This window comes from Gorilla gorilla, chromosome 1 (genome assembly GCF_029281585.2).
Source record: "Gorilla gorilla gorilla isolate KB3781 chromosome 1, NHGRI_mGorGor1-v2.1_pri, whole genome shotgun sequence".
In the NCBI taxonomy this organism is placed as follows: Eukaryota; Metazoa; Chordata; class Mammalia; order Primates; family Hominidae; genus Gorilla; species Gorilla gorilla.
The window spans coordinates 91,351,643-91,378,058 of NC_073224.2; the positions used below are offsets into that span (position 1 = coordinate 91,351,643).

The 26,416-nt window shown below is 44.9% G+C and overlaps 1 protein-coding gene across 7 annotated transcripts in view; it reads left to right on the top strand.

Moving 5' to 3' along the window:
• RXRG (retinoid X receptor gamma) overlaps positions 1-14,464 on the top strand; it is a 142,778-nt gene extending 128,314 nt beyond the window's left edge. For all 7 annotated transcript variants that reach the window (XM_063693265.1, XM_063693267.1, XM_063693259.1 and 4 more), the window contains 6 exons: positions 4,300-4,460; positions 4,578-4,707; positions 5,719-5,851; positions 7,096-7,187; positions 8,495-8,600; positions 13,976-14,464. In XM_063693265.1, the coding sequence (XP_063549335.1) occupies positions 4,300-4,460; positions 4,578-4,707; positions 5,719-5,851; positions 7,096-7,187; positions 8,495-8,600; positions 13,976-14,123 (770 nt within the window). In that variant the 3' untranslated portion in view covers positions 14,124-14,464. The remainder of the gene's footprint in view (positions 1-4,299; positions 4,461-4,577; positions 4,708-5,718; positions 5,852-7,095; positions 7,188-8,494; positions 8,601-13,975) is intronic.
• Positions 14,465-26,416: the final 11,952 nt, after the last annotated feature.

The window sequence follows — 26,416 nt, forward strand, 5'->3', positions numbered from 1 at the left end:
ATCCTCCAATGTCTTTCCTTCTCACCCAGAAAAAAAGGCAAAAATCTTTGTCATGACTTAAGGTTGTACATAGTCTGGATGCCCTGTTGTCTCTCAGCCTCAGCCTTCCTGGCCTCTTTGGTGATCCTCAACTATACCAGAGATGCACCCACCTCAGGGCCTTTGCACTTGCTGTCTGTCTAGAATTTTTTTTTCAGGTATCTGATGGCTCACTTCTTCTCATCCTTCGTGTCTTTACCCAATTCTCACTTTCTTGGTAAAGCCTTGCCTGGCTATATCATCTAAAATTGCACCAGCCACCCCCAACCCTTCCTTGTCTCTTTTACACAGTACTTATAATGATCTAACACTTGTACTTATCTTGTTTACTGTCTGTATCCATGAAGGCGGGGGCTTCGTCTGCTTTTTTCCCCCACTGCTTTATCACCAGTGACTAATACATTGTAGCCATTTAATAAACTGTTGAATGAATAGTTTAAACTGAATGCTGAAATCAGAAGTTTTAGAAGTGCAGGCGCTCCTAAAAATGACTCATTCATTTATTCATTGAGTATTAGCTGAGTGCCTACTCTGTGCTTATGTCATACTTGCTGTGGCAGTGGGATCAATGATGTTACAGATTGGAGCATGCGATATGAAATACCTGCTGGTGAAGAACATCTTTTTTCCACCAGGATAGAATTGGATACTCCTTGGAGCTTCCCCCACCATGATTATCAAAATGAAACTAATGACTAGAAGTATTTCTCCCATTAACAAGAGTCCAGTGACTGCAGGGTCATTTTTTTCCTCCTAAAACACTTGAGATAAGTTTCCAATTGACTTGGAACAGTAACAGTTTTCATTAAGCACATGATATTGAATTAAAAGAAAGTGAATGGTCTCAGTCAGAGAAACCATCATTTCTATTTCTCTAGAGTTATTCTAATCCATCTCTGAAAATGCAGGCTGAATATCCCCAGCTCAGTTAGGGACAGAGTGGTCAATAGGCCGAATGTTGGGAACTGTGGTTCGTTAAATGTTTTTAAAAAAGGAAGGAAAACAGGGACATGTGAACTGTAAGAGACAGGGCACTCCTTGTAAGGTTTGGGTACTTTAATAGAAAGTTGGACCCAATTTTTGCTCCTGCATTTTTTAAAAGAATGTGGAGAAACAGAAAGAATAGTGAAAAGCTGAGTAGTAAAAATTAGGAGAGGGAAAGGAGCTCTTAGGGAACTTTCTGAAGAGATTGGCACCGTTTACCCTGACAAAGGGAAGGCAAAGAAGTGAATCAATTCCTCCGCTGACTATATAAGGGGGCGCATTTCAAAAGGCTACTGGATAGCCTGTCCACCGCCATCATTTCTGGCATTGATTTATAGAATTTGGGGCTCAGTTTGAACACTTTCTTGAGGACAAGAATAATAACATCCTGGAGCAGATAACAGAGCGACCATGGAAATCACACAGATAAAGAGATGGAATTGGGGTAGGTACAGAATTTACTTGCCTGGGATCAGGGGCCAGGACCTGTTGCCCTTTTAGGATAAATAATGTTAAAGCTAGAGTGGACATTTTCTATTCTCTAACGTAACACGTCCATTTCCTGAAAGACAAATTAGAGGTTTGGAGAGTCTAGGGACCTGCACAAGCCCACACAGCAAGCACATGGCAGACCCTGTGTAGGACTGGGACCCTCTGATTAGTGCGCCACCTCAGGAATTCTGGAATGTCTATTTCCATGATTTCTTGTCATATACATGTAGTTTCAAGACTGGAGAATGGATTGCCTTTGAGGCAGTTCATGGGCAGCATTGGTATCCTTGTGAGCCCTGTGTGGTCTTTATTAATAGAGCTAGCCCAGTACCTTGGAGGCAGTACTGAGAGGTTAGAGATGGGCCCAGGAGGAGCCATTGTGGGTGCATGTGCTGGCTCCATCATGGCCTACCACATGCCCTCAGATATGTTACTAGTTTCTCTGTGGCTCGTAGTATGTCAGAGCATTATCGTGAGGATTAAATGAAATGTAGTCTATCTAAAATGTTGAGCATAATTCCTGACACAGAGAAAGAGCTTCATAAATTTTGCCTATTGTAATAAGTGCGAAATAAACACGTGTTGGATGAATGGTTAAAATCCTTTCCTAAGGCAGAAGTTTGGTTTTATTTTTGATCATCCAGGGTTCCCTGGATGTACCCTGATGTGTGTCGTAACAGTAGCTCAGAATGTCTGACAAGTAGAAGCTACCCCCCAATAACAATATATGACTCCTCATTTATGACAGGAAGATTTAAGGCACAAAGAGGAAAAGTGAATAGCAAAGGGTTTGCTCATACAAAACCAGAATTCGAATCAAATTCCCTGACACCAAGGATATTTTCTCTGAAGCTTGAAGGTTATTTTCCTTGAGTGCTACAAATCTCTAGAAGACATTGATTGAGGACCACGAATGAAACTTAACTTATTTTGCTTTCTCTCATCTTTTAAAGTCAAGACAAATAGAAGCTCATAACCTACCTTTAAAAAAATTAATACAAGAAGCATTCAACATTTCCCAGTAAATCCAAATATAATAAAAATACATATTATAGTTTCTACATGTTGTCAGTGAATGAAGTCTGACAGAGTGAGCAGAAAGTAAGGATGAGACAGAAGGAGGAAGAAAACAGGAGAAAGAGGAAGAGGCCAAAAAGGGAGATGGAGAGATGAGCCCAAGGGGGTAAAAAGACACCAAAGGCAAGAGGAAATAACTATTTGTATTGAGTTTTTATAATTGCTTCGTTCATCCTTACGATATTATTTCAGTTAACTACTGAAGAGTACCAACCTTAACTAAGTACCAGCCTTAACTATCTCAGTTAATCTCTGCTTCACAGATAAGGGATCTGGGGCTTACTAAGCTCAGTCATATGGCCAATGCCATTTAGCAAGGAAGGGGTAGAGTTATATGTGAAAAAGTTTTCTTTGACTTCAAGGCACATGTTTTTTGCCCCTCTTTTCCCTATTTTCTCCTCTCTGTTCTCTCTCCCTTCTGTTTCCTCTTTTTCTCACCCTGTTTTGTTGTCTCTTTCCCTTATTCCTTTTCTCCTTTCTACCCTCCTTGCCTCTCTCTCAATGACACAGTACCATTCTTGTCTTGAAGCTTTTTGGCGTATCTCCACTAAGTTTTGGAGTATAAGTTGTGTTTTTGCAGTCATACCCTTCTCTGACCTACCTTGAGAGACTGATATGGCTCGCATGACAAACTAGATGTTCGGCATTGCGATTCCAGTCCATTCTGCAGCCTCTGGGGCTCATTATCTCCTCAGAGAGTAGGAGGCACTCTTGCAAGTGGACTATGGGGAGGAAGGGAGAGAAACAGAAATAGGAGCTGCTAGTGGAGTAGCTGTCATGGAGTTTCAGGCTAGTCACCTGCTTAAAGGATAATTTTCTTGACTTTGGGGGTGTAAAAAATGTGTTCTAATATTGAATTCTGTTTATTGCTGCTGTGAATAAGATGGAAACTACAGCCTTCTAGATGATGGAAACTAACCCAACAGAGACTTTTCTCCTGATGAAGAGCATAGAATTGGAGGGGGCAGCAGTCTGCTTTCAATCCTAATGTATAGACATGGAGGGTTCTGAGAGTTGCACTGAACCTTGATGAAAACCCTAAGCTTTGGAGAGGCTGAGATAATTTCAGCCTACACCTTTGCCTATGTACCCTCCCCCACCTCCAAAATGAGCCACTGATTCTGAAATGTCATCTAGGTGACATCCCTCCACCCCTTCACTTACTAAATACCCACAGCTGGCTCCCTAAAGATCTTCCCTGACAAGTCGGATCAGGTGATGTTGTGTTCAAGCTGGTGCACTAGGGGCAGACCTAATGGGACGTGAATGCCAAGGATGATGCATAGGATCTGACAGAGGGAGTTTTTAAAGTAATGTGCTTGTTACTTAACTATTTCATGCTCACAGTTTTTTAGAGGCAGCAGGTAGAGCAAGAATGTGGGGATCTGCAGGGATAGCAAGGAGAGGTTGGCCCATTAAAAGAGAGGATATAATTAGAGTTTATTAAAGCTTAAAATGCATACTTCCTAGTGTCGTCACCATAATGCACTGGAAAGAATATGCACTAAAGAACCCGTCATTCTCCTTAGGCGTAAGCAAACAGCTTTGCTTTCCTTATTTCATCTGTCAACATTCCAACATCCCCAATTCAGGATCATAATGATTCCCCTTTCATAGATGAGTAAATTGAGGCTTAGGTGGGTAATAAACTTTCCCACTGTTGTCCTGGGCATTATGGTAACCTCTGCATGTCCTGCTGCATGTCAGCTGTGCAAGAAGAAAGACAGAGGAGCCGAGAGCGAGCTGAGAGTGAGGCAGAATGTGCTACCAGTGGTCATGAAGACATGCCTGTGGAGAGGATTCTAGAAGCTGAACTTGCTGTTGAACCAAAGACAGAATCCTATGGTGACATGAATATGGAGAACTCGGTATGTGCTCTTAGACACACATGTGTGTTCCATTTCTTGGGTAGGGCTGGAAATGGGAGAAAGGGGTGTATTTGAGTCCTGGGACCTGTGCCTCACAGTACTTTGTTCCTTTTTCAGACAAATGACCCTGTTACCAACATATGTCATGCTGCTGACAAGCAGCTTTTCACCCTCGTTGAATGGGCCAAGCGTATTCCCCACTTCTCTGACCTCACCTTGGAGGACCAGGTCATTTTGCTTCGGGCAGGTAAAGCACATTGGCTGCCTTTTTTCCTGGGACAATTTTGAAATTGCTCTTGGGATCCTAAAAAAAGTAGCCTGATGGAGCTGCAACATGTCCAAGCTATGTACCATGCTGATGATGAAATAACCCTATGCGGGGTTGTTCATTCCCAAAGGAAGCATCGTTAATGAAGGAGTGGGACTCTTTTCCCATGCAAATTTTACCATGGCTTTATAATTTGCATAAATTTTAAAAAGACTATTAAATCATTTTATTGAGGATAATTTGAAGCAGTGGCTCATTATTGTAATGAAATTGGCAAATAGAGGTATTCCTATTTCATAGGTGAGATAAAGAAGCCAAAGATGTTTGCTCAAGCTTGTACTAGATGGGTTCCACTGTCTTCCTATTTTAAGACTCTATGTGCTGTATTTTCTTTTGCCTCCTATTTCTGGGACACTTGCAGGCCATTGACATATGCCATATCTCCTCTTTGTCACTGAGCCAGCAGGGAAATTTCATGAAGATTGGCTGAGCATCGGGAACCAGTCCACTCATTCATCCCTGTTAGATAATGAGCACTCACTGAGTGTCAGCTGAAAGCTACAGACTGTGTTGGGTGTTACTAGACAATGCCAAAGAAACAAAACTAGGTTGTCAGATCCTAAGGGGAAAAACTGCAAGGTATATTAGCTTTATCCACCACGGCAGCTAACATAGTGACTATTATCTGCTAAATGTTCAATCCACATTTGTTGACTGATTAAAAAAAAAAAGAATCCTTGTCTTCAAGCTGTCATTCTGGGTTGCATCTGAGAGAGAGTGGGGGGATGTGCAGAGCCATAAGTCAGGAGACCCCAGTCTTATCCTTTGTTTCTTCGCTAATGAACTGTGTCATCTTGAACTAATTCTTAACCTCCCTAGATTGTCAATTCTGCTTGTGTTATGTGGGATAATAGTACATGCCTTGGGTGATTATAAGTAAAGAAAGAATGTGTTCTGTTTTCCCTCAAGACCTCCTCCTTATCCTTGCAGGGTGGAATGAATTGCTGATTGCCTCTTTCTCCCACCGCTCAGTTTCCGTGCAGGATGGCATCCTTCTGGCCACGGGTTTACATGTCCACCGGAGCAGTGCCCACAGTGCTGGGGTCGGCTCCATCTTTGACAGGTGTCTCTCTTCTGCTTCCAGTATTTGTGTGTATTGTGTGTGTGTGTGTGTGTGTGTGTGTGTGTGTGTGTATACACATGTGTATATACAGGAATTCTCACTTGGGCATGAACCTCTGGGTAGTGCTGGGATGGAGGATGGGCAGCCCAAACAGTTAGCTGCACATGACCATGCAGAGACCACTAGGCACAAGAAACTATAAACCTGGGGAATGAGGGAGAGAATAAAAGAAAGATTGAGATCACAATAAGATGGAGCCACTCAGAGGCCAGCACAGTTGCCAGGCAGTTGGGAGAACCTACTCTCCCAATGGATTTCCTAAGGAGAGATTAGATCTTGACATCAGCTAGTAAGTTGTGGGTGGAGAGGGTGAACTGTTTATCCTGGGGGCCAAGGATGGGAAAGGGATCAGGATCTGTCCTCAAGAGGCCAGGCAAGATGGACTGTTTATGCTGGGCTCTGGATGATCTCAGAAGGAGGCCTGCAGCAGGAGCAAACCCATCTTCGTCAGGCAGGGATACCCTGACAGAAATTCTGTGCCTTAAATGATACTAAAGGAAAATTAAGCCATCTGATAAGGAGTTGAATAAAATGAGTAGTTAATGACTTGAGAGTGAGAGGATGGAGAATTGGTAAAGAGGAGAATTAAGTTGAAATTAATCTCTCTGTCCAATGCCAGGGCCCTGTGGTCCCTTTCTACCTCCATTGTAAATGGTCTTCTTTGGTCATGTGCACATCCACTGAGCTGTATCTACTACTTCCCTGCCCTTTCCCACATGTTCCATGTAGAGCCCAACATGGTGTTTGGAATGACTCATCCCCCTTCGTGGTAACCGGACCTTTCTACCAGTTCACTGAATGCTGCCCTCTGCTGTGTTTTTCTAGACATGCAATCCCCTTACCTTGCTGTGCCTGTTGCGTTTCTAATTTCCAAGACTTCCATGATGCCTTTCCGTTTCCCTGCTTGGAGTTCATTGCTTCCTCTTTGGAACCCACTTGGACTTTGCTCATGGCAGTTATATTCCTGGGCATCGTGCTGCTGCTAGTTTTTATGTCTGTTTCTTTAGTTAAACTGTAATCTCCTTGCAATGAGGGGTTGCATCTTTTTCATTTCTGTACCCCTAGTAACTGGTACATCATCTGGAAACAGAGTGGGCATATACAAATTTTGGTTGAATTCATTTTATTGGCTCTTGGTCTGTTACTTATGGTTTTCTCATTACCCGCTTGTTTCCTGTTAACAGAGTTCTAACTGAGCTGGTTTCCAAAATGAAAGACATGCAGATGGACAAGTCGGAGCTGGGATGCCTGCGAGCCATTGTACTCTTTAACCCAGGTAACCACCCTTCAACCCCAGGGGATGTGTGTGTTCAGCCCTCTTCCACGGTCAACCTCCAATGCTCCCATGTTGTTGGTCCTCCATCTCAGCTGAGACACAGATGGCAGAGCCAGGAATCCAGGAGAGCTCACAGTGTCAGCTAGAGCCATTTTGGAAAATGTTTTGAATGAGTGTGGCAGGCGCATGTCTGGGGCAAGTGGGGAAGATGAAAGATGATGGTGGCCCAGGGTGGCAGTGAAGGGGGTGGTAGAAAGCGATCACATTCTGGATATATTTCTAGGTAAAACCACTGTGATTTGCTGATGGATTGAATATAGAATGAGAAAGAAAGAAAGGAGTTATATATGACTCTCTGGGTTTTTTTTTTTTAAGTTTTGTTTTCCTGAACAATGGGAAAAATGAAGTTCTTATTCACTGAGATGGGGAAAACTCCATGAGGAGCAAGTTCTGACAGTGGGTGGGTAGGAATCGGGATCTTGCCTTTGGACATTAAAATAGGAAATGGGTAGTAGATATCCAAGAGTGGCTGCCCAGGAAGCAACTGCTCATATGAGTCTGGACTTCATGGGAGAAGCCATGTGCATCTGAGAGCTGTCAGCCTCTGCCTGTGTAAGGCTGTGACATTGGGGTGAGATCATCTGGGGAGATAGAGCAGAGAAGATGGCTGGGGACTGAGCCCTGGGGCATGCCAACATTTAGAGGTCAGGGAAAAAAGGGAGAGCCAGCAGAGGAACCTGAGAAGGGGCAGGCACTGAGATAGGGACAGAATCAGAAGGGTGGTGTCCTGGAGGCTCGAGGGAAAGTAGTCTTTCAAGAAGGAGGCGATCAGCTCCAGCAAACCTGCTGTGGTCAAGAAAGATGAACCTTCAGAATTATGTAGTCATTCATGCAGAAGCTTTATCTCCGGAATTAGGCAGTTAGTTCATCAATGCAGGACATGCGCCAATTCAGCTTTCGTGCCCCATCTTATGACTCAGTCCATGCTCAGCACATAATAGGCACTCGGTAAATGTGTGCAGGTAATATTTCGAGAACAGTCCGGATAAAATTAAGCTCTCCTCCTTAGAGTCAGTGGTGGGTACATTTGCCTATTCATGGAGTTTAAAATCTTTGCCCCAAGAGTTTGTTGGGTAAATTGGGCACAGAAAGAAGAGCAAGGGGGCATGAATGACCAGCTTTGTTTATTTCACACTTGTCCCCATCCAGGGTGTCTCTAGTAACTCTAGAGACGGTGGCCAGAGAGAATGGGGACAGCCTCTGCTGGAGGGTGTGTAATCAAAGGCTAACTCAGTCATGTCTTTTAGATGCCAAGGGCCTGTCCAACCCCTCTGAGGTGGAGACTCTGCGAGAGAAGGTTTATGCCACCCTTGAGGCCTACACCAAGCAGAAGTATCCGGAACAGCCAGGCAGGTGAGACAGTGCTGGCAGAATGGTAGTAACAGCAGCAACTACTCCCAGTCTTCATCTACTGAGCCCCTAAAGTGCAGCAGGCACTGTTTAGGTGTTTTTAAATGTTATTTAATCTTCATAACAAGCTGAAAGCCACAAAAATGTTAATTCAATGGGGCTAGCGGCCTTATCTGTCTTGCTCACCGTTCACTCCTCTAGCCTCAACACATAAAACAGTGCCCGACACATAGTACATATCTTTAAATGGAGGATGAATAGCAAACAAATGAATAAATGTGGGAATTATTATCTCCAATTTCTATCAAGAAACAGAACCTCAGAAATGTAAGTAACTTGCTGAAGACCATAATGCTAGCACGCGGTGGAGGTGAGATGTGAACCCTGTTCGTGTGATTTCACAGAGCCTGTGTTTGAGGTGTGACTACATTGCTTTCTGGTCTGCCCCCATAGAAACCCCCATGCAGTAGGAAGTACAGGCTTTGGTAGCCAGAAGATATGGATGCTGGTCCCCAGGGTGCCACGTGTGTGGCATCTGGGAAGGTGCTGGGTCTGAGTCTGGGCTCCTCATTTGGAAAGGTGGATGTTGATCTAGCAGATCTCTGAGGCCATCTACCAGTATAGGTATTTCTGAGTTATTAAAAGATATTCTCAAAACTTTCTTCCAAAGTACAGCTAAGCCAAAGAGTTTTCCCTCTCTGCTAATGCCAGTTAAAATGAGAAAGTATGATCCTCAAATCTCATAGAAAATTGGAAATGAAACGGAAAAGCCTGTCTTGAAGACATTAATTTTGTTTGGGGGATTAATTTTACATGATCCCAATGCTCACTAATGGTTTCCATTCCTCTGTGAAGTCTAATATCTACTTAGCTGTTTATCCTCAATCATAAGCCAACCTCTAGCAATTGTCCAGAAGAGACTGAGCTGTGTTTTTTGTTGGAGGCTGTGGATGAATTCGAGTAGGTGGGTTTTGGCCCTTTGGTGCAATGAATAGGCAGGGCCTAGTATATTAGTGAGATTAAGCTGTAATAGACCCACCAGGTGCCACCAGTTTAACACAAACATCTATTCCTTGCTCACAGATCTGGGTGGGCAGTCAGTTCAGAGAGGTGGTTGCCTTGCATGCCATCACTCAGGGACAAAGACTCCTTTTTTCTTGTGTCTCCACCATGACCCAGAGCCATACTGTGTTTTGCATCCAGATGATGGAAGGGGGAAGAGGTGGAGGGGCAGAGAGGCTAGGCCGTATGGGCCAGACCTGGGTCTTAGAGGGCCCTCACCTTTTCATTCACTTTCATTAGCTGATGCCAAGTCACGTGGCCCAGCTGGCCACAAAGGAGGCTGGAGAATGTATCCTGTTGTATGCCAAAGAACAGAAGAAAATATTGGATTTTGGTGAACCTGGTAGTTCACTATAGATGAGATTGAGAGAGCCCTGGCCAAGGGGTCAGGACCTGGCTGCCAGCAATAGCTTGGCCTCTGTCAGGTGTGAGCCTTGGGCAAGTCATCTTAATTGAAGCCCTGATTTGGATGCTTTCTATCAAATCTTCCATTTTTTGAGCACATAATATGTGCAGGACATTGCAAATAATGAGTGTCGTACATATCATTTTCCTGAAATTGTCTCTGTCTTGCTGTTTATCTTAAAAAACCAACAAAAAACTCCAACTCACTTTTTTCCTAACTATAAAAGCAATGCATGCTTTAGTTAAAAAAATTATAAAAATATTTTTTAAAAATATGCGGTGGCTCACGCCTGTAATCCCAGCACTTTGGGAGGCTGAGGCTGGCGGATCACCTGAGGTTGGTTGTTCAAGACCAGCCTGACCAACATGTAGAAACCCTGTCTCTACTAATAATACAAAAATTAGCCGGGTGTGGTGGCATGAGCTTATAATCCCAGCTATTCAGGAGGCTGAGGTAGGAGAATCACTTGAACCGGGGAGGTGGAGGTTGTGGTGAGCTGAGATCATGCCATTGCACTCCAGCCTGGATGACAAGAGCGAAACTCCATCAAAAACAAAAACAAAAACAAAAAACAGGTAATAAGAACTTATTGTAAATATTTTGGTATATTTCTTTCCAGTGTTGTCGTGTATCTATTATGTCTCGTGTGTATCCTCGTGTATCTATTATGTATTACGCATGTCATGTATGCATTTCTAGATATGAAATTATACAGTTTGGTGTATTATTTTCTTCTCTTAGCCATTCTAGAAATTTTATTCAATTATTGACAAGTACAAATGATCATTTTCAATGGTTTTGTAATATTTTGCAGTGTGAACATATCCTAATGTATTTAGTCATCACCCTGTGATTGACATTTGGGTTGTTTCTAATTCATATCACTTTGAAAACTTTGGAACTTGACTCTTCTGCCAGAGTATGGCTGACAGGGGGCTGGGCTGCCTCCACACACTGGGGAGAGAGGCCAACACTTGTTGCCAGGACTAGGGCAGAACTTAGAACTGCAAGGAGGTGGCAGAGTCCCCTGCATAGTCTCCTGGGTTTGTCCATCACAGCTTGGAGTGAGGCTGACTGCCCTGATCAAGTGTTCATAGTTGGCTCAGTAGGTACATCAGGGGTGTCACTGGCCAGGCATGTGTGTGTGCTGAGGGCTGGTCACCTCTGGTCCGCAGAACCTGGTTGAAAGGGATCCTGGCACAGCCAGGTAGTGGCGGATTTCTCAGTGGGAGAGTGCTGCCACTCTGTGGAAACGTTTCAGAAGTGCATGTCACAGGGGCCACATTCTGCTTTCGCTCTGATCAGAAAGCAGAGATCAAAAGTCAGGTCACCGAACTCACACACACACTCTCTTGCACACACAGCAGGCACCTTCAAAGGCATAAATGCCCCTTGCTGCTAACCTGTGGGCGAGGAATGCTGTGACATTCACGGGCGTGTTTATTTCTGTTAGCCTTGATCTCAGTTCCTAAATCCAGGTCACACAACAAAGAGGGTAGTATGATGGCATACTTCGAATTTTAGATATTGTAAAATCGTGGCCTTTTTAGAGTTAAAAAATTTTTTTAAAGTTAATCCCAGTGTAACTTTGCACTTACAGAGAAGCCGTTTCCTTCGCCTACTTCCATAAAGCTTAACGGCAGAGGCACGGCCGGGAGTTCAGCCTCCTTATTCTCTAACTACCTCTTTCCTGAATGGTGATGCCACTCAAATGCTTTCAGGGGCTTTACCACTGGAGGCTTTTGAAGTAATGTGTGGCATTGGCATAGACCTTTAATTTTTCCATGTAGGGAAGCAATTTCTACTTTTTTAGATGGTGCCACTTTATTTTCCTTGTATTGCTACATTTCTTTAAAATGTCATATGGCATAAGTATAGAAATATACACATTTTCAAGGAACATTGAAATTCTAATTTGTAACTTTTTCATGAAATAATGTTGTGACACTCAGTAAAGATTCATCTGGAACCAGAAATCTCTGACTTAGGGCCACAGTGACTAATGCGATTTTGGTCCTTGAGCTTTTTTTGGAAGTTGTGAGTAGAGTGACTTTATGTCTAGTAGCATTAATAACGTTAAAAATGAGCTGGCATTGCACTGTGCGCAGAGGGTCACACAGACAGAGTGAAAAATGTCACAGAGAGAGGTGCCCGAAAGGACATGCAGATGGGAGATGAATTCCTTCACACACTGGTCTTTCTCCCTTTTGTGAATCTCACAACAAATGTCCTCAGTTATAGAAAAATGTGTGTGAGGGTGTGTATGAGTGAGTGTGTGAGGGTATGTGTGTGTGCATGTTGTAAGAACATGTTAGAGTGTGAGTGTGGAGTGTGTCTGCATGTGTGTACGTGTGAGTGCATGCATGCACATGTGTGTGTAAGAGTGTGCATGTGTATGTATGTGAGACCACAGGCATGAGATATGTGAGAATGAGTGTGTGCACATGTATGAGTATGTGTATTGTATATAATGTGCATGAATATAGTGTGAGAGCATGAGTGTGTGGATGCGTGTGCAAACATGTGAAGTATGTGTGAAGGTGTGTATGCATGAGCGTGTGTGAAGGTGTGTGTGCATGAGTGTGTGTGAAGGTGTGTGTGCAGGCACATGTGAGTTCATGTGAAAGTGCATGAGTGGGCGTGTGTATGTGTGAGGGTGTGTGTGTAAGTGCATGTATGCAAGGGAATGTGACAGTGTAAAAGAGTGTGAGTGTGCGTGTGTGAGTGGTGAGGATGTGTGTGCAGGCACATGGGTGTGAAGCATGTGTGAGTGTGTATGATAATGTGAGGGTCAGTGTGTATGCATGTGTGCCATGTATCCTCTCCCCAAACAGACCATAGACTCCTCAAGGGCAGAGACTATGATTTTCTAACTCTTTTCCTAATTTAAGGGTAAGCACAGACTAATAAGTTGATCATAAAAATTGGTAACAATTGGCTGGGTGCGGTGGCTCACGCCTGTAATCCCAGCACTTTGGGAGGCTGAGGTGGGTGGATCACCTGAGGTCAGGAATTCAAGACAAGCCTGGCCAACATGGCAAAAACCTGTCTCTACTAAAAATACAAAAATTTAGCCAGGCATTGTGGTGGGAGCCTGTATTCGCAGCTACTTGGGAGGCTGAGGCAGGAGAATTGCTTGAACCCGGGAGGCAGAGGTTGCAGTGAGCTGAGACTGGGCCATTGCACTCCAGCCTGGGCAACAAGAGTGAAACTTGGTCTCAAAAAAAAAAATTGGTAACAATTGGTTACAAATTGGCAACAAAAATTTGGTGACTGTGGACTCCAAGGCATGTGCCTGTAGTCCCACCTACTTGGGAGGCTGAGGCGAGAGGATTGCTTGAGCCTAGGTACTCAGGTCCAGCCTGAGTAACATGGTGAGAACCCATTCTTAAAAAGATTTTTTGTGGGGGCTGGAAACTAAAACAAATTGATGGCATGATGGCTAGAGTAAGGTTCTCAAACGTGTCATCTAACGGTGACAGCTACCATGGGTTGAGCACATTCAGTGTCTCACGCTTGGCTCTAAGTGCCTCAGCAGATCTGTGCGGGTACCCGAGGGACACAGAGAATGTGAGGAGCCAGTATGGCTGGCAAAGTGAGTGGACACAGTCATCTAGTTCTTCCTCTTCTCCACTGTGAATGAGGGGAGCTGAGGGCAGTCCTGGGACATGGCTACAGAATTCAAGATTCTTGAAGCGTCATGCGCTCCAGCTTCTGTTAAGGCTGACAAGCCCTCCAGCCTGTTTCTGAAGCTCTTTAGGCTTAGAGATTCTGTGACCCCCTTGTCTCCCCTTCCAGCTCTTTTATCACAGATGGGTCGAGAAGGCCAATTGGACGGCCTCCCGCCAGCAGGTGCAGGTGTGCAGTGCCTGCCCGTCCCTGTCCCTGATGCCTCTTGGCTTCCCTGCAGGTTTGCCAAGCTGCTGCTGCGCCTCCCAGCTCTGCGTTCCATTGGCTTGAAATGCCTGGAGCACCTCTTCTTCTTCAAGCTCATCGGGGACACCCCCATTGACACCTTCCTCATGGAGATGTTGGAGACCCCGCTGCAGATCACCTGAGCCCCACCAGCCACAGCATCCCCACCCAGGATGACCCCTGGGCAGGTGTGTGTGGACCCCCACCCTGCACTTTCCTCCACCTCCCACCCTGACCCCCTTCCTGTCCCCAAAATGTGATGCTTATAATAAAGAAAACCTTTCTACACATGAGACTTTTATAGGTGGACTTTTGTATAGGTGTTAAAGGTAATACGCTTTGCTGTCTACAGGGCTGGGAGACTTTCTGGAAGTTCTTGGGAAAACTAATCAAGCCTCTGTACATACAATTGGTTTAAATTATTTTTTCACTTGCCCTGGAAAGCAAACAAATGAGTAATAAAATAATATATGTGAAATTGGCACTGCTGGAGCATGGGGTGTGTTATTGTGCTACAGGGAAGTCGTCTCAGACATAGAGAAGGGATATCAGAGGCTGGGGTCGAGGCTGGGGCTGGGGTCCTGAGACCATAAATCCCAGAGCACAATGCCTGAATCTAAGCTGGGCTTTGCTGCACAGCCAGCTTTGCCCCAGGGCACATTCTGGGGAGACTGGGAAGAGATGCTGTCTTTCAAAATCAACTTGGTTTTTTGTTTTTGTTTTTCTCCTAAGAATAATGAGCAGAAAAAGACTTATTCTAATTGGAGGCAATTGAGTATAAGGCCACAGGAGAGATGTTCTCTGTCCTGGGAGCTGGTGGAAGATCTCGGGTTCTGGGAGTTGGTGGGAGGCGGTAACAAAGGAATAGATTTTTCTGTTGTATCATGAGCTAGCAATGATAGTCAAAAGACTAGAGTACACCAAATTTATTTTCTAATCTTATCTAACCCTGTGCAGCCTGTTCTTAAAAGGGAAAGAGAGGAAACCTCTCCCACCTTCTAGTCTAGGATGTCCAGAGTCACCTAGTTTTTGAATCCCAACCATTGGCTGGACAATGAGCTCCTTGAAGGTATAGACTGTGTCTGACACCACAGACAGCCCATATAGCTCACTGTCTTCAACTCACGTTCCTGCCATCTGCAGGAATAGGGCTTAACAGATACACAAATCGATGTATGCTGTGAATTACATGGTACCCCCTAGGGTTGTAAATGTAAATGTGCAGCCTGAACAACTGCACACGGCAGTCCTGCTTTACCTTTTCCATACCACCAGAACCTGACCCGGGGCCTGGTGGACAAAGCACACAGTAATCTGTGTTGTTGAACTGGGTTCCACACAACTAGAAAGAATCCCCTAAAGGACAATGTGGATGACATTTGTCTCATTCCCTGTCAATAACTTGTCCCCTCAAAACCCCCATGATTAACTCTCCAGTCCAAATACATCCCTCAGTGATCATACAATGGTAGAAAAACTAACATTGCTTTATTACTAAGAAAAATCTAGGGATCTCTTAGCCTTGGACATTAAGCAATGGAATGAAAATCTTAATTCTGCTGTTCTTTCCCTTAACTTGTGTATCTGCATTTACTGTGAACTATGATGAAAATGGTTGGAAGTGGGTGTTAAAATTTAACTGTGGCCTCCTTGATCTCTTCCCTCTGCCAGCATAATTCACTGGACACATTCAACTGCCTTACAGGTAACAAGGGCCTTCCAGGAAAATTCACTTCCCCGCCACCACTGGTGGTCACTTGAGTCCCATTCCATTTTTTGTTTTTTTAAGATGGCCTCTCACTGTCGCCCAAGCTGGAGTGCAGGGGTGCAATCCTGGCTCACTGCAACCTCCACCTCTTGGGTCTGAGCCATTCTCCTGCCACAGCCTCCCAAGTAGCTGGGACTACAGGTGTGTGCCACCATGCCCAGCTAATTGTTTTGTTTTTAGTAGAGACGGGGTTTCGCCATGTTGGCCAGGCTGGTCTCAAACTCCTGACCTCAAGTCCTCTGCCCGCCTTGGCCTCCCTAAGTGCTGAGATCACAGGCATAAGCCACCGCACCCAGCCCCATTCCAATCTTTGATCTCTTTTCCAGCCAACCCTAGCTCTTGCCTGCAGCAAAATGCAGAGTGGTCAGGGCCCAGCAGGGTGCTGCACATCCATCAGGAGCGGTGTCTCCCGAACTGCTGCTAGGGAGCCTCACTGAGCCTGAACAGAAGCTTGGCAGGAGCTGGGCTGTCTTCATTGCATGGGCTGGTCCCATGAGATTCAGGGCCTCAAAGGCCACCTCCTTCCTGAGCTGATCCTCCTTATACCCCAGGAAGAGCAACTGAGTGGATGTTCAGCCCCACCTGGATTGAGGTTCACCTTCCTGAAGGCCCGGCTCCACAGAAGCCATGACAAGCTTCTAGGGCCCCACATCGTTGAAGAGCAAAAGCTTTCCTCATTCCACATGCCTCACCTACAAGCGGAATCAGCTGTGTGAGGGGACAGCGCAGTTAAGGCTGACGAATGTTTTTGGAGTCCCACACCCTGTACTACGTAGCTGACTTAAAACAGAGGGATGAAGCCTTATTTTCCACAAATTCTCATAGAGCCTGAGCTCATGGCTCTGGAGTGAAAAGCTTGTCACTCTGGACTTAGGCAGCCAGAGCCTGGCTCCTGGCTCTGCCAGCAGTAGTCTTGGATTTAGGGAAAGTTACTCACCCTCTCTGCCTTTTATTTCCTTCTCTTATTTGTAAAGGTCAGATAATAATACACATCTTATAAGGATAAAAAGATGAAAGATGCATAAAGCCTAGTGTAAGAGAACGTACATAAGACATACTTGGGTTCTGAGTCCTGACTTTGTCATTCATGATGGACTTAAACCTCGCTGAGCCTCAATCACCGAATCTGTAAAATGGGATTCTTGTGAGGATTACATAAGCTAATGCTCTTAGTGCTGTGACTGGCATGGAAGATGGGCAAAAATATTAATTTATTTTCTGCTGAAGAGTGAGATTGCAATTAAAACATAATCTTGGAGTTTCAAGGAGATTGCCAGAACATTCTATTCCACAGTCTGCCTTGGATCATCCAACATACTGTAAAAGGGACAAAAAATTTCTAGTTTCTAGTTTTGGTTTAACACTTTTCAGCAGGCAAATGGGAATGAACCAACCCATTTTCCTAACAAACAGTGCTGATAACAGGAAAGCCTGGGTGAGCTGCAGGGACCAAGCGAGTGCAGGGCTCTGGTGACTATGGAGCCTGCCTATGAGTCAGATTGGAGGAAATGCAAGCAGGAAGGGGCCATGGTTACAAACTGAGGCTCGGAGTCAGCCCAGCTGGCCTCAGTTAAAATCCCATCTGATCACTGAATAACCCTGGGAAAGTGATTTAACCTTTTAGGCCTTAGTTCTCTACTTTGTAAACTGTGAAAAATAATAGTACCTATCCACAGGGGCCTGTTGAGAAAAGCAGATGAGATTATCTATGAACCATACACAGGGCTATGTCCAGCATGTAGTGAGCTCTCAATTAATTTTAGTACACCATTATTATTATTATTATTCATCCAAATATCTTCTACAGGATTCCTGCTCTGGAAAGAAAGTCCAGACTCCATGGAAAAGCCCCGCCCTACACCTAACTCCTTCTCCACACCCTACCTAACCTGAGAGCTCTCCGCACCTTAGCCCCCATCCTCCACGCTGACAACTCACCCGTGCAGTGTGGGCCCGCCCTTCCTCACATGGTTGGTGTGAAAGTTAAGGGAGATAATTTAATGACAGCACTTTGTACACTATTAAAGACTGTGAAAAAGATGTCATTTGCACAGTAAGTATTTCTTGGCCTTGGCCATTTTTTTTCATATCCTTTAGTGAAATCAACCAAATATTTGTTTATAATTTTATACTGCTTTCTTGTTCAAAAACTTTCAATGACTTCCTTTAGTCTATTAAGCAGTCTCAGGCCAGGCATGATGGCTCATGCCTGTAATCCCAGCACTTTGGGAGGCAGAGGCGGGTGGACCACCTGAGGTCAGGAGTTCAAGACCAACCTGGCCAACATGGTGAAACCCCGTCTCTTCTAAAAATACAAAAATTAGCTGGGCGTGGTGGCAGGCACCTGTAATCCCAGCTATTTGGGAGGCTGAGGCAGGAGAATCACTTGAGGCAGAGGTTGCAGTTAGCTGAGATCACGCCATTGCACTACAGCCTGGGTGACAAGAGTAAAACTTGGTCTAAAAAAATAAAAATTAAAAAAACAGTCTCACCAGGGAACAAGCGTGTCCCTCCCCACCCCCAGGGACATTTGGCAATATCTGAAGACACTTTTGATGGTCATGACAAGGGGAGTTCTGCTAGATGGAGGCTGGGGATGCTGCTAAACATCTATAATGCACAGGATGGCCCCACAGCAAAGAATTATCTGGCCCAAAATGTCAAAAGTACTGAGATTGTGAAACTCTGTTACAAAGTGTCACTAATGGAATAAAATACCAAATAGTATTTTCCTGTTGTTTTGGAATTTTGGCTAAAGCCCCAAGGTGAGGCCATGAGGTCCCCTCATGTTCTAAGGACTTATGAAGGTAGATGAGCTGGTTCTGTGACTTATTCCTCTTCTTGAGCCAATGTTCATAGAAGATTGGAATTTAAGGAGAGAAGTCCGTAGAATAAGGAGTATTTGGGGAGTAGAGTCATGGCTTTACCCTACCCCTTCAGGGTATACAGCGAGAGGGAGGGATCCCCATTCCCGTGGCAAATGAAGGGGGCAGAAAAGAGCCACTTATTGAGTGGGCGTGGGTACCTACACAATGGGGAGGCTGGCACCTGGCATCCTGGCTGATGCTTGCGTAGCAGCAGAAACCCACTGCCCCACCTTGCCACAGAGGGTGGGGAGGGAGAGCTGGGAGGGGCCTGAGCTACCGTGAGCATCGAGATAGATGTCTGTTCTTGATAGAGACCTCTGAGGACAGGGGCCCATTGTGAGGGTGTAAGTGGGGCAGGAAAGGGAGAGAACTGTATCCCACCACTCCCCTCCCTGTACTTCGTTTGTCCAGGATGTGGCATTTTCTGTGGGCCAAGTGAATTCCCTGGAAAAAAGTTGTGTTTAGAATATCCCGAAGGTACCAAACCAACAGAGTGGCCTCTCAAGGCAAGGGGACTCCCGCAGTAGGAGGCTGTGGGTTGAACTGCTGTGGGCAGGAACTAAGGGGTCAAGCAGAGCATTCGCTGCCCATACCTATTAGCTTGCAGCAGAGTTCCCCATGGGGCCTCCTGAAAGCTTATCATGTGCACTAAGAAGAGACACCTGTTGGTACTTGCCACATGGAAGGCATCAACAGCACCACGTGCTTAAGAGCACTTCTCTCTCTTCTCATCCTTTCTCCAGGGCCCAATTCCCTGGTAGAGAGAGAGAGAAGGAAGACCCAAAAAATGAAGGAGGGGGAAGAAGGTAGAGGCAGAGAGAAAGAATTGACCACTAAGTTTGGTTAAGACCAGACTTTATAACTACTGAAGTGAGATATTCTGGGCTTTGCCTGAAGTACTGTTAATAGGCAAGGAGTGGGAACGGCAGAGAGTTGGTTTGAAGACTGGCTGGAAAAGCATAAAGCTTTTCTGTTTGCATTTCATTGACTGTAGAGGCTTTGCAATACCAGCTGCACTAGTAAAAACCCAGGCCCCAGGCATGCACCAGCTTGACTTTGCCTTCTTTGGTTACCAGTCTCTCAGACTTAGCAACATCATTTTCACTTCTGCCTCTGGAATAGCCTACATGGCTTGTCTGAGCCCATCTGCCCAAAGCATCAGCTGTTATGATTTAGTTCTGCCTCTGAGATAAGCCCCAGCTTTTCATCAGGGCAATCAAGGCTGTCCATGGCTAGGCCCAAAGAAAAAGTTCCCAGCTCTCTCCTTCTGTACATCACACACACCTCCAGCTGATTTAGCTATTTCTCAAATGATCTGCTGTCTACGTCTTTGCTCAGACATTCCTCTCTGCCTGGCATGACTCCTTCACCAGCTGTAGCTACCCGAGTCCTACTCATCCTTTAAGACCAGTTCAAAGGCCACATCTCTGTGAAGCTCCTCCTGATCTCTCCATCTTTGTAACATTATCATTATTCTGTGTCTCCACTGGGAACCCATTCAGCACTGCACGTTGCATTATTGACTCGTTGTATATGCTATCAACTTTACTTGTAAACTCCTTGAAAGCAGGAGATCATGTCTGATTCAACTGCATATCCACAACATCTTTGAATGGAGTGCCCAGCCCAAAGTTGGCATTCAACACGTTAGTGCAATTGGCACCTCTGGTTCCATTCCCAGTACACGGCAGCCCACTGAAAGTGGTGTGTTCCCATAGCAAGCCCAGGAGCCTCCCCACTGGAGCCCTGAGCCAGAAAACCAGTCCTGGGTAGGATGTTAAGATAAGGTATGAGGTCTCCATTGCCTGCCAAGTTACCCTTCATGGGCACAGTGGGCAATAGCCCAAGAACTTGAGGCATATTCTTTGTGTTCAGGGAACTTACAATGGAAAAAAGCAGAAAGCACAAGGATCAAGGTATCCTAAGCAACAATACACCTACAGCACTTTGAAGTTCACAAAGCACACACGAAGATCTGTGGTGGTAATCTGGCCTTGGAGAAGAAGGCAGGGGAGCTGTTGAGGTCTCCATGTTAAAGATGAGAAACTGAGACTCTAGAGATTCAATGACTTGTCTTGGGACACACATGGTGGTAGCATGAGGAACTCAACTACTCTCACGGCAGATGCAGAGCCAGTGCCACTCAACTCCAAGACCTCTGGGTCTACATCCTCAGTGATTTTTTTTTTTTTTTGAGATGGAGTCTTACTGTGTATCCCAGGCTGGAGTGCAGTGGCACGATCTCAGCTCACTGCTACCTCCACCTCCTGGGTTCAAGCAATTTTCCTGCCTCAGTCTCCTAAGTAGCTGGGATTACAGGTGTGTGCCACCATGCCCAGCTGATTTTTGTATTTTCAGTAAAGATGGGGTTTCACTGGGCAGGGGAGCTGTTGACGTCTCCATGTTAAAGATGAGAAACTGAGACTCTAGAGATTCAATAGCTTATCTTGGGACACACACGGTGGTAGCCTGAGGAACTCAACTACTCTCACGGCAGATGCAGAGCCAGTGCCACTCAACTTCAAGACTTTTGGGCCTATATCCTTGTGAACTTTTTTTTTTTTTTTTCTGAGATGGAGTCTCAGCCCAGGTTGGAGTGCAGTGGTGCAATCTCGGCTCACTGCTACCTCCGTCTCCTGGGTTCAAGCAATTCTCCTGCCTCAGCCTCCCGAGTAGCTGGGATTACAGGTGTGTGCCACCATGCCCGGCTAATTTTCATATTTTCAGTAAAGATGGGGTTTCACTGCGTTGGCCAGGCTGGTCTTGAACTCCTGCCTCAGTCTCCCAAAGTGCTGGGATTACAGGCGTGAGCCACCACGCCCGGCCCTCAGTGAACTTTTTATATTCTGTGCCCATGAAATATTTGTAGGTTGAGGGATTGGTATACATGAAGAACAAACATAAAATAATAAGGGATGGTGTTTTTTAATAAATGTGGAACTTGGATAAACAAACCAACATTTAGCTAACATCTCCTTCAGGAGTTTTACTACAGTGATATTTTCCTTGGATAGTTCCCTTTTACATTTGTCTTCAGAGCTGGTTTAAGGCCACCTAAGATACATGATCTCATGATTCTATAGTAAAGACTTATTAAATAACAACAACTATAACATATCTCCTGGTCCAGGTTCATGTAACATGCCCATCAATTCGGAACCCAGCATACACCAGGCCCCAGGCTGGCACATTCATGTTCTCAGCTTTATTTCCTACATTGCTCAAGAGATTTGGAGCTGAATGGCATTTGATTATTTTTAAAAACCAAATCTACCCTCTATGAATGAAAATTTGCCACCACTTCTGTAATTCAAAAAAACTGACTCAGGCTCTGGAAGAACTGGGTCTTGGAGCCAAATGATCTCAAGGCTTCAGGCAATAAATCAACAATGCCTTTCCACTAGGAGAAAGCTTGGGGCGGCAGCTACACGATTAATTAAGGCGTTACTGGGAGGGGCTAAGTGAGGAGTGGAATGGAAGGCACAAACCCCTTTTCTCCGAAGGCAGGCAGGGAAGGCAGATTTGAATAAGAGGTTTGTTAGTTTATGAAGAGAACTGGAGACCCAAACTCTTTCCCAGCCAGGAAGAGCAGCTTTCACCCTCCTCTACAGAAAACTCCATGGAAATGTCTCCCGTGACAGTGCTGGCGCACACAACCATCTCTGACCACAGACTACAGACCACAGAGGAACTGGCCCCGCCCAGCCTCCCCAGGGGAGGCATCTTGGGTTGTGCAGCTGCGAGGGATGCTTGCAACCTGCCCCTCCCGGCTGCACACTTTGTGCGGGAAGATTGTTAGGCATGGGCGCCCTCTGCTGTCCACTCAGGGGCATCACATCCCCGAGAAAGCAGCTTCCAGGAGGACTGAGAGGGAAGGGATTTTAAAAATTGAAAACAAAAAGAGTAGTTTGAGAAATGAACCTCAAATAGACTCAGAGGAAAGGGTACCCTTAGCCAGATACCCACTCAATGGAGTGTTTACTTCAGACTCGGGAAATGGGCTTAGAAGAGGAATCTCAAGGGGGAATGGTTGGAGCATCCCATAGAGAATGCATGAAAAGGAGTCGGGTTCAGGCTGGGAAAGAACAACCTCCTCCTCACCTGTCAGCCACCCCACTAGCTAAAGGGGACACAGGTACGTAACTGCCAATTCACCGGCATCACATACAAAGCCGAAGGCTAATGCCACATCAGGACTGGTTCTTCAAAGCGGGTGACCACTCTGTACAACAATATTGTTCCCACAGCAACATGACGGCCAGACCTCTTTCCCACAGGTAGAATTTGAGATATTTGAGAATGGCTAAATGCGAGCTTTTAATGGGGAGATGTTTTAGGGAAATTTTCTGTTGTTCTTTTCCTGGTTGTCATGCAGAGTACAAAAGTGCCAGATCAGCCCTTCCCAAATTTGCAGAGCCAGATGTGGGTGTTCACAGCAAGCTGAAGTTGCAGTGCCCTTAGGAGGAGCAATGCTGATGGCAGGTGGCCCAGTGGAAGGAGCAGGGGACAGGGAGTTAGAGGGCAGGTGAGTCGTCTGACCTAGGCATGTCTCTAAACCTCTCAGGCCTTCAGCTTTCTCTTCCGTAAAATCAAAGATTCTAACCAGATAATCTCTAAAGTTCCTTCTACCTCATCAAATCAATAATGTCTTTTAGAGATAGATTGACATTCTACTTCATTACCTTACATGAAAGCAGGAGCTCACCCTAAGCTCTGGGCTGGTTTCAGAGAGAACGCTGAAAAAATCCTATTTCTTAGAAAGCCCAGGATCTGAAGGATAAAACACACAGATTAAAAAATTATTAAATTATGAGTTGAACACCTGCTATGGGTTTAGTGTGCTGTTAAAGGATAGATTTATAAGCCTGGGCAAGATAGCAATACCCCATCTCTACAAAAAATACAAAAAACAAAATTAGCCAGTTATGGTGGTGCGCACCTGTATTCTCAGCTACTCGGGAGGTTGAGGTGAGAGGATCTCTTGAGCCCAGGAGGTCAAGGCTGCAGTGAGCCGTGATTGCTCCATTGCACTCCATTCTGGGTGACAGAGTGAGACCCTGTTTCAAAAAATATATATATATAGATTTATAAAGATGGTTTCTAATCCCAGGTGAGCAGAATTGAGTTTATCTATCTCAGTTGATGGCAGAACAGACCATCCAATTTACCTCTTTTGTTTATTCTTCTCCTGTCATCTGCTATCTCAGATCCAAATCTTCCCCAAAGATTCCAAGTTCCTATTTTTTTTTTCTAGTGGGTCCTTGAAAATCCACCTTCCAAAGGTTTATTTCTACACATGACATCCATGGAAATTATATGGTATTATTTTGTTGTTTTAAAACTGTATATGAATGACTTTTTTGGTATCAGTTTCATTTTATCCATTCTTCTTTGTTTCTCTCATTACTGTGCTTTGCCATCCATCAGCGATGCTCTGTGTAACTCTGGCCAGTTCCTTTTAATTGCTGCACAGTGTTTCAGTAAACACGTAGATGGCTGACAGCTCTTTACCATGACAGGCATTCTTGCATACGTCTCCTTGCTTACCTGTATGGGAGTGTCTCTGGGGTGTATACCCAGGAGTAGGAATTGCCTAATTGCAGAGTATCCACATACTCAGTTTCACTGTACTTTCCTACTGTTTTCCAAACATTTGCACCAATATATATATATAGTATATACTCCCACCAGTGCATAAGGGTCTCATTTCCACACATCCTTCTTAGCATTTGTTATAGTTCAAATTTCTAATTTTGTCAGTATGCTTCATACAAAGTCTTTCTCTGATTTGTCTTTCTCTTATTACTAGAAAGGTTGGGATCTTCTCTTTCCTTATTAGCCATTCAGATTTCTTATGTGTGTTCTATTGCTTATCTTAAAAGAATTACAATTTAGGCCTGGCCTAGAAGGGGCAAGTGCTTACTATATATTGCAATGGACTGAATGTTTATGTCCCTCCCCCCCCCATTTCAAATGTTGAAATCTTAACCCTTAAGGCAATGGGGGAGGTGGGGCTTTTGATAGGTGATCATGAGGGCAGAGAATGGGATTAGTGCCCTTATAAAAGAGACTCGAGAGAGATCCCTTGGTCCTTCCACCACATGAGGACACAATCAGAAGTTGGCCATCTATGAGCCAGGAAGTGGGCCCTTATCAGAAACCAGACTTGCTAGTCCTTTGATCTTGGACTTCCCAGTCTCCAGAACTATGAGAAATTTCTGCTGTTTTATAACAGAAATGTTACAAGTAGTTTCTCCCAATCTAATACCATCTGTTTACTCCAGCAGAATCTTTAATTTTGGTGTGGTCAAATCCATCCATTTCTCACTTTATGGTTTGCAATTTTGGGGTCTTGTTGGAGGAATCTCCTTCATCCAAAGGTCCCAGAATCATTTTCTCATTAACCTAACAACAGACTCAAGGAGCCAGGTGGGGATCAAAGTATTTGCTTTGTAAGAGACCGATCTGGAATGGAGAACATGACAGGCTTTTCTACCCTCTTCCCTTCCTGAATTACAGATGTCCAAGTCCACAGTGCAGGGCTGACCTGACTTACCTATGCTTTCCCAGGTGGAGAAGCTGAAGAATGGGGACCTTCTGTGGTGAGAGTGCCCCTGTTCAGGGATTCATCCTGTGGGTCCTGGAAGCATGTGGCTCACTGAACTTCAACACATGCAGGTCCAGGCAACAGGTCAAGATTTTACCCCTCCACCTTGCCCAAGGCAGAAACATGGCTGAACAAATGGCTGCTTTTCTTAATGTCACCAATCTGACTAGTCACCTCTCTCCTATGAGGAGGAGCAAGTGACAGTGCGGACAGGGAAGCCAAAGGATTTCATCAAGGACTTTTATGTCCAGTAGAAAAGCAGGAGCCCTTCATCTTTGGGCTAAAATGAATATGTGAGATCAGGAAGAGTAGAAAGTTCCTTTCTCTAGCTAATCTTAGTATCTTTATATTACAATTGAAGAGGAGTCTCAGAGAGGCCGAGTCACTTGCCCATGGTCCCACAGCAAGTAGTAAAGCTGAAAGTCAAAATTAATCTCTAAAGTGAGACAGACTCTAACTTTTAACCACAAACTCTTAATTTCTCCTTTGTCACCAAAAACCTAAGTATAGACTGTGATTCCCCTATACTCTATTTCCTCCAAATCATAGATGCCCAGGATGTTGCAACTTCAGCGGCCCCTTCTTACTTCTGCCTGATCTAACTGTAGAGGTCCTAGAGACCCAGAGGGCAAAGGGACTTGTCCAAAGCTGCCAGCAAAGTAGAGGCAGAAAAAATACATGTTTTCCAAACATCATAAAGAGTTCTGCCTCACTGCTGGATGCTTTTAGCCTTGAGCTTCTTTTTTGAAGAGGACTAATGGAAATAATACAGGTCCAATTCAATCTGGTTTAAGAAAAAAGTCTCACAAAACTGAAAGTCTTAGGACAGGACCAGCTGCAGGTACAGAGGGCCCAGGCACTCGGATGATACCTTCAGGACTCTTGCTATCTCTGGGGTCTGTATTTCTCTCTGTTAGAGTCATTCTTGGTAAGCTCGACAAAAAGTGACTTCCAGGAACTCTAAGTTGGCATCCGTGTGGGCCAGTGACCCTAGCCAAAGGAGGAGAGATCTTCTCTTTGCCCACGTTCCAACAGAAATCCCGGAGCAGATATTCACAAGCTCTACTTTGTTGGAATTAGGTCCCAGATACACCTGTGAGAATGGTGGGAGGGATAGCAACATCTGAATCACATGGGCTGAACCTGGGAAGGAGTGGTTTCCTAAAATGAAAACTGAGGTGTGCTCACCAGAAT